This window comes from Neopelma chrysocephalum, unplaced genomic scaffold (genome assembly GCF_003984885.1).
Source record: "Neopelma chrysocephalum unplaced genomic scaffold, ASM398488v2 Primary Assembly neopelma1_303, whole genome shotgun sequence".
Taxonomy (NCBI): domain Eukaryota; kingdom Metazoa; phylum Chordata; class Aves; order Passeriformes; family Pipridae; genus Neopelma; species Neopelma chrysocephalum.
In genome coordinates this window covers 759,463-774,296 of record NW_020897965.1, presented here as the reverse complement: position 1 = coordinate 774,296, position 14,834 = coordinate 759,463, and the positions used below count along the sequence as shown (strand labels likewise).

General features: G+C 48.0%; 1 protein-coding gene across 1 annotated transcript in view; it reads right to left on the bottom strand.

Annotated features, from left to right (window-relative positions):
- The window catches only part of FGF18 (fibroblast growth factor 18), a 76,846-nt gene that overhangs the window by 35,437 nt on the left and 26,575 nt on the right, over positions 1-14,834 (bottom strand). The window contains exon 4 of the mRNA XM_027705032.1: positions 10,772-10,952. Within this exon, the coding sequence (XP_027560833.1) occupies positions 10,772-10,952 (181 nt within the window). The remainder of the gene's footprint in view (positions 1-10,771; positions 10,953-14,834) is intronic.

The window sequence follows — 14,834 nt, the reverse complement described above, 5'->3', positions numbered from 1 at the left end:
GGCCAGCTCATTTCTGAGTGAACATATTTAGCATCTTATAATTAGGATCTTAGCTACTTGTGCCCACACAGGTCTAATAGTTCCAGTGCTGGAAAATCCTGGCAAAGCTCAGAACAGGTTACAGCAATGGTGACCATCAAACGTTCACCCCAACCCCACATGGCTGCAGGAACAGACAAGGCTAGTGGCTAGAAACAAAAGTGCTGTTTCTTTGCAATGCTTTTTATCTCCCCTCCTCCAGTCCCCCCAGGTGGGACAATTTACCCAGTGACTACAGAGCTCTTACATGTGCTTGTTAGCACCCCCAAATTAGTAGGTGTAAAGTCAATATCCTTTTGCCTATTTACTCCTAATGAGTCACCAGTCAGAAACTTCACTTGAAAAAAAACCGGTTACAAATGCAGATGCAGAAGCAAATGAAATAAAGGCAAGAATCACAAACGTTGCACAAAGACAAGGGGCTGGGCACACCACACAGCACCAGGCCATTGTCACCGGCTCAAACCTAACAGCTTTGATTTACCTCCCACCGGCTAAAATGGTTTGAAATGCAAGGTCTGAACAAAGGTGCAAGACACAGGAGGAATGGGAGGCACTGCTGGGCACTTAATCTCCTTTCAGTCTCACACAGGAGCTCCAGGAATGGCTCTGCAAAAGTCGGTAGAGTCTCAGGAGTGTAGGAAAGAGGATAATCAGGCCTTGGCTGTAACAGAGATCCAGCCTTGTGATCCTTCCATGCAACCAGCAGAAACCTTATTTGGGATTTACACTGAAGTTACCTTTAGGCAAGCTCCTTCACTGCTGGAACCTGGGGCAACATCACTGATCCCAACAGGACAAGACCAGCTGTAGGCAGCTGCAGTGTTCGCCCTATAACTCAACACAATATGTGATTTGAAAGCAGAAGCCCAAAGTGTTCCCCAGTCTGCCTCAGCACTCACCCCTGCAAAATCCTGCCAGAGCAGTAACAGTTCTGCAGTGGGGACACCCCTCACGCCCATACCCCACCCATGGCAGGTGTGGACACGGTATGAGCCTTGCAACTGCCCACAGCCAAGCACTCAGGACATTTAGACATTATTTTCTAGATTTATCTGGTGTTTATATGCCGTCCTATTCCTATTACTTCCCTGCTGCTTCTCTAGACTGAGGTCTTAACCACCTCCAGAGGCTGTCCCTTGATGCTACATCTCCCCTCTCACATTCAACCACCCATTTCCTCTCCTGCTTGTCCTTCCAAAAGCACTTGAGAACATCGGGTACAAACCAAACCATGCCAGCCGTGCCAACTCGGAGCCAGGATCCCAAACATGTCTCCTGCCATATGCTCAAGCGTCACAGGCTCGCGTCACCATCGTGCCACTCAGGCACAACACCCATCTCTTCTCTGTCCCACCAGCCCAGCTTTTGGGTGAGATCCAGAAACAGCTGAGCAACATCAGAGAACAAGGGCTCCTCTCCACAGGGCAACCTGGGGCCAGATCCTTCCAGCCAGCACAGCTGCCATCCAGTTGTTGGAGAAGACCCAGAACGCATCACAGCTAGAAGGCGGCAGGGTCACAGCAGATGGCAGGATATTCTTCTTATTGCTTTGGGAAGAAAGGCACCCTTTTTGGCAGCTGCGAAGGCAGAGGAGGAGAAGACCTCTGAGGCAGCCAGGAGAGAAGAGGGTAAAAGAAATCTGAGCACTACCCAGTCATTCTTCAAGCACAGCCACTCCAGGCAGCATCAGTAAAGCAACTACAGCAGAAGTCAGGGACACGAGGCTCAGGAGACATTGAGAAGGTCTCAGCTCCTACATCACCAGAAAAGCATGAATTGTCTGTTATGGGCATTCAGAAAATACCGACAATTCCTCAGGGACCAAAGTGTGCGCTATTTATTGCTGGCACACACAGCTCATTAACAGAGATGCTCACAAAGCCACGCCACCATCTCCCTCCAACCCCAAAATGCTGGCTCTTCCTCACTGTAAGAAAAAATAGGGGATCTTTTTACTGGGCCTTCTCACTCCCTTTACTTCCAACTCGCCTTCCCCTTCTTGCGAGCGCTGAGACCGCAGACGCTCTACACGTGTTCTCCTCTGCATCTGACTGGCAGGCACTCTGGAAAATGCCAGTATTGGAACGGCCTGAATTCAGCGGTTTCTGAATGCTGATCGGACACTATTTCGTTCAAGCCACAGATAGTCATTTTTGGGGGGTATTTTCAGCTCCCTTTTTAGACTCTTACAGATTTCCAAGCGTCATGCATCAGCAATTTCTCCTCTTCACAGCTTCATTATTTTTCACCTTTCCGCCGAGCCTGAGGCTCGGTGCAGTTTTGTAGGGGCCTGGGCGCTTCCCTGCTCTTCCAGACAGCCAGGCAATGCTACTGGCGTTGTTAATGTTTGCTGTGCTCCACCTTGCAGCTGCGGAAATTCCTGACTATCTGGTTTTTAAAAGAGCTGAGGTGAAATCCGAGTGACTGAAGTCCCTTATTTTTCTGTAAATGTAACACCTTTCTTGAGGAAACCCCAATATGAAAACAGGAATGGTCTCACAGCATCTAAATCCACCACATAATTACTCCTAACGAGGCCACCGATGTGGTCCCCATCAGCACCATCTCTTTAGTATCTCTCCATTTGCAAAGCTCTTTTCCCACCGGCACATCACAAGGTCAGGGAACCGTGCAGCCATTGCTCTGGGATGAGGAAGGGACACACAAGGACACTGAAAGGATGAAATTCGTGCAACTTGGTTATGCATGAGTAACAAAAGCCCTTCTGTCTCCACTGTCTGGAGGGTCCAGCCTCAGTGTCCCACCACCCAAGCTTGGCAAAGTGGAGCAGGAGATGCTCCAGGTGAGTGATGTGGCCAATGCCACCACCACTAAGTCTCCAGCAAAGCAAGCTACTGACTTTAGGAATCTCAAACAGCAACCTAGAGAGGTTCCATGGTATCTTCAAGTAGAAGTGTGCTCTTTACACATCAAGATTTGCATATCCCATCCTGTCTTTAGTAAGGCATGTTCTTAATAGGGTTATTGACACTTCTGATTTCCTCCAAACATTTCTTAGGAAGGAAAAAAACTCATTGGCCACTTGACATCATGCACAGTGATGTACACCAAAGGCAAAATGTACAAGAGAATTTGTTGACGTTTTCCTTCCTTCCTCTCCAATGTAAAAGCAATTAAAAATCCATTTAGAAATGCAGGCTAGCCTATTTGTAGGGTTTAATTTTAATTGCACCCCAAGTACTGACTTGAATTCATGACTGGCCAAATGCTTAGATGTGGGAAAATCTCAGCACAAAACAAGGCTTGATAACAGACACTAACACAGAAAAACTGCAATAAACCCAAAGGAGCTCTCTCAGCGTTGGTGCAGAATCACTCACGACCTAGAAATACATTCGAAATTATGCAAACTTCTTCCAGAACTTCATCACAGAATCACAGAACGGTTTGGATTGGGAGGGACCTTAAAGATCAGCTCTCAGTATCCCCCCCCCAGCCACCAGTAAAGATTTCAGATAAAAGTAATCATTAAACTAGCACACACTGTGCGTTTCCAGAGTCACAGAGGAGAAAGGGAAGCCCTAAGATTGTGTGTGTGTGATTTCATCACAGCCAGGGAAGAACATATAGCAAAGCAGCTGCTTGAGCTTCATGGGAAAACACCATAAACACAGCAAGGCAGGAACAGATAGCATCATATTGACCTGTCTTCAGGGTCTGGCATTCACATTTTCATAAAGTGTCTAAGAAGATAAATTGCTATACTAATAATATTTGTATTGATTATCTAAACTGAAGCAGCAATCGACTCCATTGTCTCACTTCCTCTTAAACTGCTCACAGATGGGATCCTATTTCCTATTCTGCATTTCTAATGGGAACACTTAAATCACAGCACAGAATTAGATACACACAAACTGTTAACAAAAACCTTTTTATGACTTGCATGAAAATAAAGATTTTTCACTTTGTAGCTCACTTCCCACTCCACAAAGAAATTAAAAATGACAGATTATCAGCAGACCTCTAAATTACTCCTCCTCATTATTTCTGGGTCCTAATATTTGCTGACAGACAGGCCTATGCTTTCTGAACCCTGATCAGTGGTTATGGAGACTTGAAGTTTGGACACAGAGCTAAAAGGGGATTTTTTTTTTTCCGTGAAAGTCAAGGCTCTTTAAATTATCTCAAGATCCAGAAGACGGGAAATCCAAAATCACTGTAGTGTCAGAGGGAAAATAAACAACAGGTTCTGCTGTTACTGCAGGTACAAAACAAGAACTGCTGCAGAGAGAGATGGACTTCAGGTGTGAAGCTGGCTGCAGCAGAAGCTTGGGACAGCAGCTTCCAAAATCAAAAGTAAAGGAAATTGACAAAAAATTCATTGTACAAAACAGGTTTGTCATGAATCAAAAAGCAAAAGGCTTGGATTTTTCTTCCGTAACTTCTCATCCCCCCTAAGCAAGCCTTTTCCCTACCCTGGCACAGAATACGGCAGAATAAAAACTAAAAATGTCTTCAATGTACAGATGGTTTGTATAAAATGCTTACAGCGTATTTTAAATGGAACCTTTCAGAGCCACCAGGAAGGTGAGGGCAGCCGAGGCCCCTCACTGCCCGGAGCAAGCTGGGAGCCCATCCCCACCTCCTGCCCCACCCACAGCCCAAGCTCTATCCCCAGACCCAGCTCCTGCCCCGTGTGTGGGTCTACAAACTCATGAGCTTCAGCTCATCTCCTCGCCTGCTTTCAAGGGACAACTTCGGCACTGCTCCACTGCAGATGAAAAGGAGAGATATTTCAAGGAAAAAAAAATAAAGCTATTGGGGATTGTTGGGCAAGAAGGAAAAGCCCAGAGCCACAACACAGCAGCTGGACGGCGAAGGCTCCTCCAGCTCAGGCCAGTCCCCAGGACACATATGACTGTACAGCTGCCATGGTGAATGATCATCCCTTACGCTGAGGTCAGCTCTGCCCCCGGGCTAAGTAAGTGAAAATAAATGGTTTAGAAGATAAAAGGTCTTTTAAAAAATTTATTTATCTTGTCGTCATGTCAAAACTGTAATGGGAAGAGACTGGAGGCAGCGATACATTGGTTAAATGGGAAACAGCCATCCTGATGGTTCAGCAGAATAAATTACAAAGTGAATCCCAGCTCATGAGGGATTTGGGGCTGAGCTGCACCGGCAGACAGCCCCTTGCACGCACCTGTTCCTGGGAAGAAAAGCAGCACGTGGAAAAAATGTGGAAATACGGCTATGTTTCATAAACCCCAAATGCTGCTTGGACTATATCTCCCCCCTTTCTTTCAGGTAAATTCTGCGCCTTCCAGCCACAATGAGTTTAGTTTTCCCTCCTGATCTTCCCAGGAGAGGGATCGAAATTGATTTAAACTATTCCAGGAAGCGAAAGGGTTAATCAGGTTTCCCAAGGCAGCTTGCTGTTCAGGTGCCAGAAACACCGAGGGGAAAGAATGACTTGCTAAAGATGGGACAATGGCACTGGTATTTTGCATTTGTTTCCAGGCTTTGAGATAGAACAAATGGGAGTCATTAGTGAAATGAGTTTAGGGAGTTCTAAATTAGCTGTCAGGCTGCCAAGCCTGAAGAAGTGCTATGTCAGCCATTAATTCTGGAAAGCACAGGATTACCCAAACCTAGGAAGGAATCCTGCAAAACTGAGAGTCAATTAAAGGAGGCTATTCTGCTGTAATAATATTTTCCACACATATTACACCTCCTCATGGAACAGAGCCCACTTCTACCACAAATGAAATCTCTGGCGGGATGGAGTGTGGCTGATGTCTAGACAGCTGTAATGTGCTCTCCATGGGCAGGTCCACTGGCATCTCATGGAAGCTCCAGCTTGAACAGAAGGTGGGGGCTGCAAGCTCCGAAGCACACCACCCAGGCTGGAGCGGCCCCAGGAAGGAGTCACCCATTTTCCCCAGCTCCTTGCTTTCTCTGTACCACCCAAAAAAGCACATCTGTGCGGGGTGTTCTGTCCCCAGCACGCCCATGACGTGTGGAGGTAACACCTGGCATCTTGCACGCACACAACCTCTTGGGGTTCCTTCCCCCCTTGGTCTACCTGACCCCAGATGTGTCGACTGCTGGCAAACCATGGTCTGTTAACCCCTCTAAACCTCCTGTCTCAGGAGCATCTCTGGAGTCCTGGGCTAAAACCCACTGAACCCAGGAAGAGTGTTCGAGGGGATGTCACTGGCTCAGGGTCCAGCACTGGGGTGCTGAGGAGAGATGTCCTACCTGTGCACCACCCCCTGCACAGGGTGTCCTCAAACACAGCCTCTATGCTGTAGATTACAAGGCATATCAATGACAAGGTTTATAAAATAGAGGGTTTATAACCTTCTGAGAGACCCAAGAGTGTTTTTTAAATTGTGATGGAATAGGTCCATGGACAAAATACCACCTGGAACACTCTGACTAGTAATGAACCTACCAGCACATCCCAACCTTCAGCACATCCCAACCTTCAGCACATCCAAGCAAATTAAGGTTACCTCCACCGAGAGGGCAGCAAAGGGCTCTCACACCTCTCCCCTCTCCACTGATGGCTATCACTGCTCGTTGCCCCGCAGGACAGCAGTAGCTGGGGACAAATTAAACCAAAAATCCCATGGCTGTGAAATACAAATAAGGCAAAAAATGCCTTCACCCAACCAAGAGAGCTCTGTCTCCCCAACTGCGCCGGATACACAGATCGTGAACAAACAGGATAGAATGTCTTCTGCCTTTTGTGAAATGAAAATAAATGAAAGGATCTAAGGTTTCAGGTCACTGATCCCTCTCTTCCCTATCTGTACCATTTATCAGAGGTAGAATATAAAGGTTCCAGGTCCTTTTCTTTTTTTTGTCAGCACTTTAATGGTTGTTTTTCCCCCTTCCCCCTTTCATTTTCTGAATGAAAGGACCACTTAGGAACCTGTAAAGTAATAATAAGCTTATAACAGGAATATTGTTTTTCTGGGCCAGTGGAAACTCCTTCTGAATAGGTTGAAGAGATTAAAGTAAAAATGCAATCTGTAAATAGATCAGTCTTTTAATTAGTTTATAGTCTGTTAAGAGATAATATTTTGCTCACATAGATCGTCTATTATCTAAAGATCTCAGAGCACTTTAGGAACATCAATTAAGCCTTTAAAAAAAACAACCTTGGGAGATAGGTAAGTGTATTTAGATTAATTAGTGTTGCTGTGAGCAGCAGGCATTATTATTAGATTTAATTTAGTCCAATAATTGACTTATCTGTTGATGGATTCTAATTCATCTGAGAAGGGATCAAATCCATCTGATTAAAAGGATTACATCGACTCAATTAATTCTATTAACTGACTTAATTTCCCATTTAATAATCTGACACACAGGGCCAGATCTTGATCCGAAAGAATGCATGAACCAAAAATTACACACCGGAATTATTATGCCAGCAAACCCATACATTACAGAGTATGTATTTTTCCTTGCACACGGCATTTGCACCCCTGGATAAAACATTCAAGGGGGATTCCTCCAGCCGTGCAGCATCGTTCCTCCCTGAGCCAGGGCTGGCTGCTCATTCTGCCGTACTTGTGGTGGCTGCTCGGAAAGGAGAAATTCCCTGCCTGAGATCTGCCCCCTCCCTTCTTTTCTGGGCATTCTCTGCAACCAAGAGGTGAGAAGTTTTACAGAAGCCAATAAAACCTTGCAATAAAAGCAACTTCCCTTCAAAGGCAGGACAACCCTCCCATGCCAGCCATTTGGAAGTTAGGTATGTGAAAAAAAAAAAAGACAAAGAAAAAAAGCATCTCTTCACTTGGACACTGTTCTTTAACCAGTTGTGAATGTATGGGAAGAGGGGGGAAAGAGGTGCTAAAACGTTATTAGCTCCCCTATCCTTAAAACTGGCTAGTGCTAATGGCTGGTGATGAGCATTACGGACCTGACAGAGTTCCCCACCAGAACCCTGAGCCTGTGTGGTCCTTGCCTGATGTTATCTTCCCTTAATGGGACTGAGTTGTTGAGCGAATTCAGGGCCGGAGCCAGCTCACGGGCACCTTTTCCCACATCTCTTGCCTTTTCTCAGACATTGGCTCTTGTTTGTCCTCCCAAAGCCTTCCCCAAGCCGTAATCCTTAGGCCATCAACCCACACCACCCCCACCATCCCCTCCCCGCCAGGAGGGACAGGGGCCAGGCAGTGCAGAAGCCGCGGGAGCTGCACTGTCTGCAAGGACGATGCAACCCAGGAGCCAGTGGGTCCCCCCGGAGTGAGGCCCGGCTCTGGCACACCGTGCCAGCACGGAGGCAGCCGGAGAGGGGAGGAGAGGAAAAGGACAGGAGAACACACAGCCATCTGCTGCATGGGAGGAGAGGTGTCCTCCTCCAGACCCGACTGGCAAGACGGAGATGTGGATCAAAAGTTTGCGACTGTTGAGATCCCCAGACCCCGTTTAAGCCTCTCTCTGGTCTTGATCAAAGGTTACTCCATAATAATGCCTCGGGGGGAGGGGTTCCTGGCACATAATGAACCCTGTGTCATTGCCTTTGTGTCCAGGTTTGGCTGTAACACAGATGGTTCTCACTCCAGTAACTCCGACATCTCTCCCCTCCATTATCCCAGACAGGAGCTCTGCGTGGTCACATCCTGGACCGCCGTGTCCCACCTCACTGTCTCCCCGATTATCATGCTCTGAGTGTTCCCGTGCCAAGCAGGTCGATGAGCAGATTTCCATAACCTTTCAGCAGGGCTCGGGACGAGAAGGCTTCGCAGCCTGACGCCTCAGGGAGTTTGCTGAGGAGGCGCGGGGAGGGAGCCGGGGCTGGTGTCGGCAAACAGCCCCCAAGGCCGGAGCACTCCGGGCTGTCCGAAGGACGCCAGCAACCAGGAGCGGGGAGCTTTGGTGGCGAGCAGGGATGCAGGCAGCAGGAGCTCCCCAGACGGGAAATCTCAGGCTCTGCCATGGTGCAGCATCGCCATCGGTCACGAGCACGCTCCTGCGCGCCGATTTGTTGTTCAGACACGATTGCATATGTATGAAGGGGACAAGATGGGCTTTGACACATAAATTAGCACTTGTCAGCTGCTCCCGGGCACACTTCCCTGCTGCACCCACTGTAAATGCCGCCTTCTTTCAAGGAGAGGAAAACTCCATCACGGCACCTGACAGCCACCGCGGGCAGGAGCCTCCCCGGGCGGCGGCAGCAGCACCCAGCGACTCGTTTACATATCAAACCTTATGAGAATGAATGCAATAAAATGACACAATAATTAGCAGCCAAGTGGCACTTTCCCCTCCTGTTTTATCTGGAAATTTGGGAATGACAAAGGACAAGGTTGATGAGACCTCAGGGCAGGGCTTTCCCTGAGAGCTGGGGTGACTCCACACAAGGGCCGTGGGGGTTCACTTCACACCAGCCAGGTGCTCTCTGGCTGTCACGCCCTGTGGCACAGCTCACGCTGCTCCTCCGCCTCAGCAGTGGCCAGAGCTGCTCTCTGTGCTCGGCACAGCCTGTGTCTCATCAGGCCTGAAGATTCCTGATAAAACCGTTCCTGTGACACAGGATAAAACCGTTCCCAGATTCTGCACCTCCACCTCACCAGTGCTGCATATGAAAGCAATCTCACATGAATGGTCACAGAATCCCAGAATATGCTGGGTTGGAAGGGACCCACAAGGATCATCCAGTCCAACCCCTGGCCCTGCACAGGCCCATCCCCAAGAGTCACACCCTGTGTCCCAGAGGATCATCCAAACCCTCCTGGAGCTCTGGCAGCCTTGGGGCTGTGCCCACTGCCCTGGGGAGCCTGGGCAGTGCCCAACCAGCCTCTGGGGGAAGAACCTTTGCCTGAGATCCAACCTGAGCCTGCCCTGACACAGCTCCAGCCATTCCCTGGCTGCTGTCCCTGGTCCCCCCAGAGCAGAGCTCAGTCCCTGCCCCTCCTCTGCCCCTCCCGAGGCAGTTGGAACTGCAGGGAGGTCTCCCCTCAGTCTCCTCCTCTCCAGCTGAACACACCAAGTGCACACCTCCCTCTGCAGCAACACATGAACATGTGGGGCTGTACGTCCCAAAGAGAAACAGGACGAGTGTTCTGAACAGCCCTAAAATCCTCTCAACAACCAACCTGAGCAAAAGCATCTCAACCACAACCATCTCAAAACACACCAGAAGTACAGACTTTTTTGTGACTTGGCCTCAAGCAGCATTTCCAGCACATTGCTCGTGTGCAAATCACAATGAGAAGAGTTGAAGGTGCTGTAAGCGCAAGGCAAGTATTTGTTTTCCTGTAAGATCCACGTGCCCAGAGATTCAGCTTGAGCTCTCTCAAAGCTCCCAAGGACTGCTTCATTTCAGCTCAAACCAAATATCCCTCCACCTGAAAACACGAGAGTGCTTCACTGAAGCACTGGGTTTGCCCAAACTCGAGCCCAAAGTTCACGGGGAAAGGATTTCCGCAACCACCAATTTGGGTATCATTTATGAATTGCAGAAGACACACCCTAACCCATCCCTTGAGCAGAAAAAGATTTTTCTCTTCAAGCACCATCATACACTAATGAATTGGAGCATGGCAGTACTGTGGGAACTGCTTGCAGCTGAGAGGCAGCTCCAACAGAACAAATCTCATGTTCTTAACCTGGAAAGGGTTTTTTTTCCTTTCATTCTGGTTTTTATTGCTCTTATTATTTTTCTCTCAAGAGGTTCTTTGCACAACATGCTGGATTAAAGCCTTTGACCTGCAATTTGGGGGATGCCAGTAAATATTCTTACCATATTTATCTCCGTCTTCTCCTTTGGCACTGATCCTCCTGCCGAGCACTTGGATGTGCTTCCCGCTTGTCCTGCTGTAGAGCTGATAGAGCCGAAGCTGCTTCCTGCTTACATCGTCCCTCGCTCGCGTCTGGTTCTCCACGTGTATCCGAAAATCCACATTCTCCTCGGCAGCAAACATCTGAGAGGGATGGGGAGTTGGGAGGGAGAACAGAACAGACCATGAACACAACAAGCCTCTTGGACAGGACTGCACACCAACCTGCCAAGGGGCACGTGGTGCCGAGGACTCGGATTTGGCTGCCCTTCACTTGACAGCTGTGGCCGCGGTATCAGGCACTCAGCGTGTAACTCTACCCAGAGCTGGCTCTCAACAGTAAACCAAACCTGGGGTTTTGCAATCAAACGGTGTTTTTTTTAATAAAAACTTCTGTCTGGCCCTGCATTGATTTAATCCTGGTCAGCCATGCTGGCCATAAATTAGGCTCTCCATTGCATATGCAAAACCTCTACCAGGTTACATGGACACAGATGGGAGAATGGGGATGGACAACCCCATCTCAGGGATTTGGTGCATCACTCTCAGCATCTGCACTGATTCCCCAGATTAACTCCAGGGAGAAGTCAAGGGAAAAACTATCTGTGCTGCCCTTAGCAGACTGGGCTTGAGCTTCGCACAGGCACAAAATCTACTGCAATAAAAGTGTCACAGGCACTCTTCAGCTTAACTGTTTCACCAGCTCTGCCCTTCAGTGAAGCCAGCTCACTGGTGACCGTCTGTGGATGCATTTCTGTCCACCTCAACTGGACCACGGCTTGGGGAGAGATCCCAAGGAGTGGTGAGAGTCATGTTCCACTGCACACCATGATCAGCAGGGGTGTGAGTGCCCCAGCCACCTCATCTGTCTCTTCTGGCCAATGCAGTAAATTAACCTTAGTTCACTACAGCCTTAAAATATTACCAGAAACTTTTTGTTTAGTTTCCTATCTTAACTATTCTCAAAAAACACCAAAACAGGATTCCCGCTTTTGCTTCCATGAGTCGTCCTGACTTGCCCAAGGTCCAAGTACCTGACAGCACAGACGTTCTCAAGATGCCCTCCCAAAGGGGAGCCTGGGCAGAATGCACCCTAAAGCACTTCACACCCAAACAGTATGAAAGCCAAAAAATCGCTCCATGATCTGTCCATCTGTGATCTGTGGAGCATCTGCACCATAACATCCACGCTGCCCACTCCAAACTCACAGATGGACAACATTTTGGTAGCAGACTCCCTTCACGGGACAATAAATCATTTAGAAACATGGGACTCTTGTCCTCCTGTTGGCCTGCAAGCAAGTGTTCTAATGTATCAGCGTGGGGAGGGAGCAGGCAATGCAAATGAAAAAGGCCAATAAATCCTTCTTCAGATCCATTCCAGACTAAAACACATAAGAGCAAGTGGCCACAACACAAGAAACAGCCCCACTTCAGCCTCCTGCATATATCATCTCATACCAGCAAATACTTCGAAGTCATACACTCCCTAAAAGTCAAAACCTCAAAAGAACTTTTCAGTTATCAAGGGGACAACCAGGCCTGTAGTGGGAGGAAAACTCTAGGCCGGCAGTGCTGCTCAGCACCAGACCTTCACTAAGCAACCTGAACCAAAACACCATGTTCAGCACAGTGGCCACAGCAATGAGGTTCACAGCGATGCTGCACGATTGCCTTTGGTGCCGTTATTAAATGCTTGGATTCTGCTATTTGAATTTTTGGAGGGAAAGTGATTTAACTCTCTTTTTTGCTGTCAGAAGCCTGTAGGGAGCTGAAGGCGCGGGCACAGGCTGGGCAAAGGGAGGCTCAGGGTGATGCCAGGTCTAAACAGACATTCATGGAGTTGACAGAAGTTACAAGGGTTACAATATTTCCCACTGTCAGAAAATAGCACAGCCAGAAGCTGTGACCCAACACTGAGGATGTGAGAGGAGAAGCAGCCATGGCACCTGCCCAGAAGGCACGGTAGGATGGCACAGTGGGATGCTGACAGAGTTCTTTCAGCATGGAGCTAGGTTCTGCTCGCTCCGCTCTCTCCAGGCACCATGGCAAGCAGGACTTGGCTTTTGACAGAAATAATATTAATGTCTTTTTTTTCCTTCCTACGTGTCTTCTTGCTTTCTTTTTAAATGCCATTGTTGCAAGGGATGTTAAACTACCAAGCCCAGAGATGTTCCAATCATGCTGACAGTCTGCCTCATGCCCACAAAGCAAGACTATTTGCAGTTAAAATTCTGGCTCCGTCATTTTAAGATTTAAAACAGATTTTAAATCAAGATGACGTCGTTACATTGCTTTCACCACATGTTAATGAATTTCACATTTTTCTAGGAAAAAAAACAAAACAGGTGGGATCTGAAGTGGGGGGAAGGGCATGTTGCTTTGCTTTCTTAGAAACTCCCAACAGAAAAGGCAATCTGTTTTCGAAAACATGTTTTAATTCTCTTCTAATTGTCTCGGGAGCACTCACACTGCAGAGGCCCCAGCCCGCAGCTGCAGTGCCTGGGTGGACTGGGGAGCACCCACGGAGCATCCTGCACTGTGCTCAGCCCCAAACACATCTCCAACACTCCTACGCATGTTTGTCCCCACTGTCCCGCCTAAGAGCAGCTATTTAAGCTTTGCAAGAAGGGCACGTGGCAGCACAGGGGGATGACATCTCCTCCTCCCCCAGCCAAGGACCTGGCTGGCACCACCCACAGTCCAACACTTCATCCAAGCCCAGCAGCAGCCTGATGCAGGAATCAGCAGGTGACACTGACCCCCGAAATACAGTCAGCCCTAGTGTGTATCAGTCCATCACTTCTCCAGCAACAGGCCCAGCTCTGACCTAGGCAAAGAAATCCTGGAAGAGGAACACACTACAGGTTCCCCTTGCAGCTGACCTGTCCCCTGGCCAAGAAGCTGTGGTCCAGAGCAGCAGTGAAACCACTCAGATTTAGCCGCCTGTTTAAAGATAAGCTCATGCTTAACCACTCTGTGGAAACAGGATGCTCTGCTGGAGTGTGGCCAAGGGGAATTAGCTGTGCCAGCCTGGGCTGCATCTGGCCTGCAGCAGAGAGCATCAATACCCAAAACCAAAATTTTATGCAGTGTCGATTTCATGAGATAAAACCTATTTGATCACTGCTGAAATCCACTCTCACAGGATCCCTGCCCTACAGAGCACACTCCCTCAAGCAGCAAACTTCTCTGAGATAAAAAGGTCCATTTATATATACACCATAAGAGAGACTCTCTTCCCTAAATCTCAAAAAAATTAGTAACATATGTCTCCCTCAGCAACCGATCACCAACACTCAGTCAAGAAGGTCACCTAAAACCAAGTACATCCACCCCCAAATATATTTCCATAACAATCACAAAAACAAATGCAGAAATGCCTTTAAGTCCCTTAAACTTAAGGGCTTTCACTCCTCTTCACCAAAGCAAAAGGATTTTTTTCCTTTTTTTTTTTACTGTTGATACATTGTTACTGCTTAAAAAGATATCGTACACAAAGGGACCACCATCTATTTTTGGCCTTTCAATCTGATCATCCACGTGTCCACACAGTAGGCAGCAAAACCCACAGACTGGATCCAGAGCTGCACACAACAGATCGCTGAAGTGAACAGCTGCTTGCACCTTCTACCTCCTGACCAGCACCCTGCCCTGTGGGACATTCTCCAGGGACAGGAGGCAGGACTCCCTCAGTGTTTTGGTGGGATTTGGAGTGGTATTATGGTCTGGTTTGCATCTATCCAACTGGCATGGGTCTCTGTCTATGCACAACAACTTCAGCGTCTCAGGATAGTGGTTTCACATAACTCCATCTCATTCTTTGGCAACAGATCTGCAAAATCCCAGTCGTTAAATCAGAGCATCAAATTTGGTTTAATTTTTACTCCTGCTCTCTTTCTCTTTTCCATCGGTTCCTTATCCATTTATTTGTTATTTGTCACTACACCTTTCAGTGATAATATACAGCTACAAAGACATCCTAAAAACACACTTGGCAATACAGAGCTTATGCAAGGGAATAAA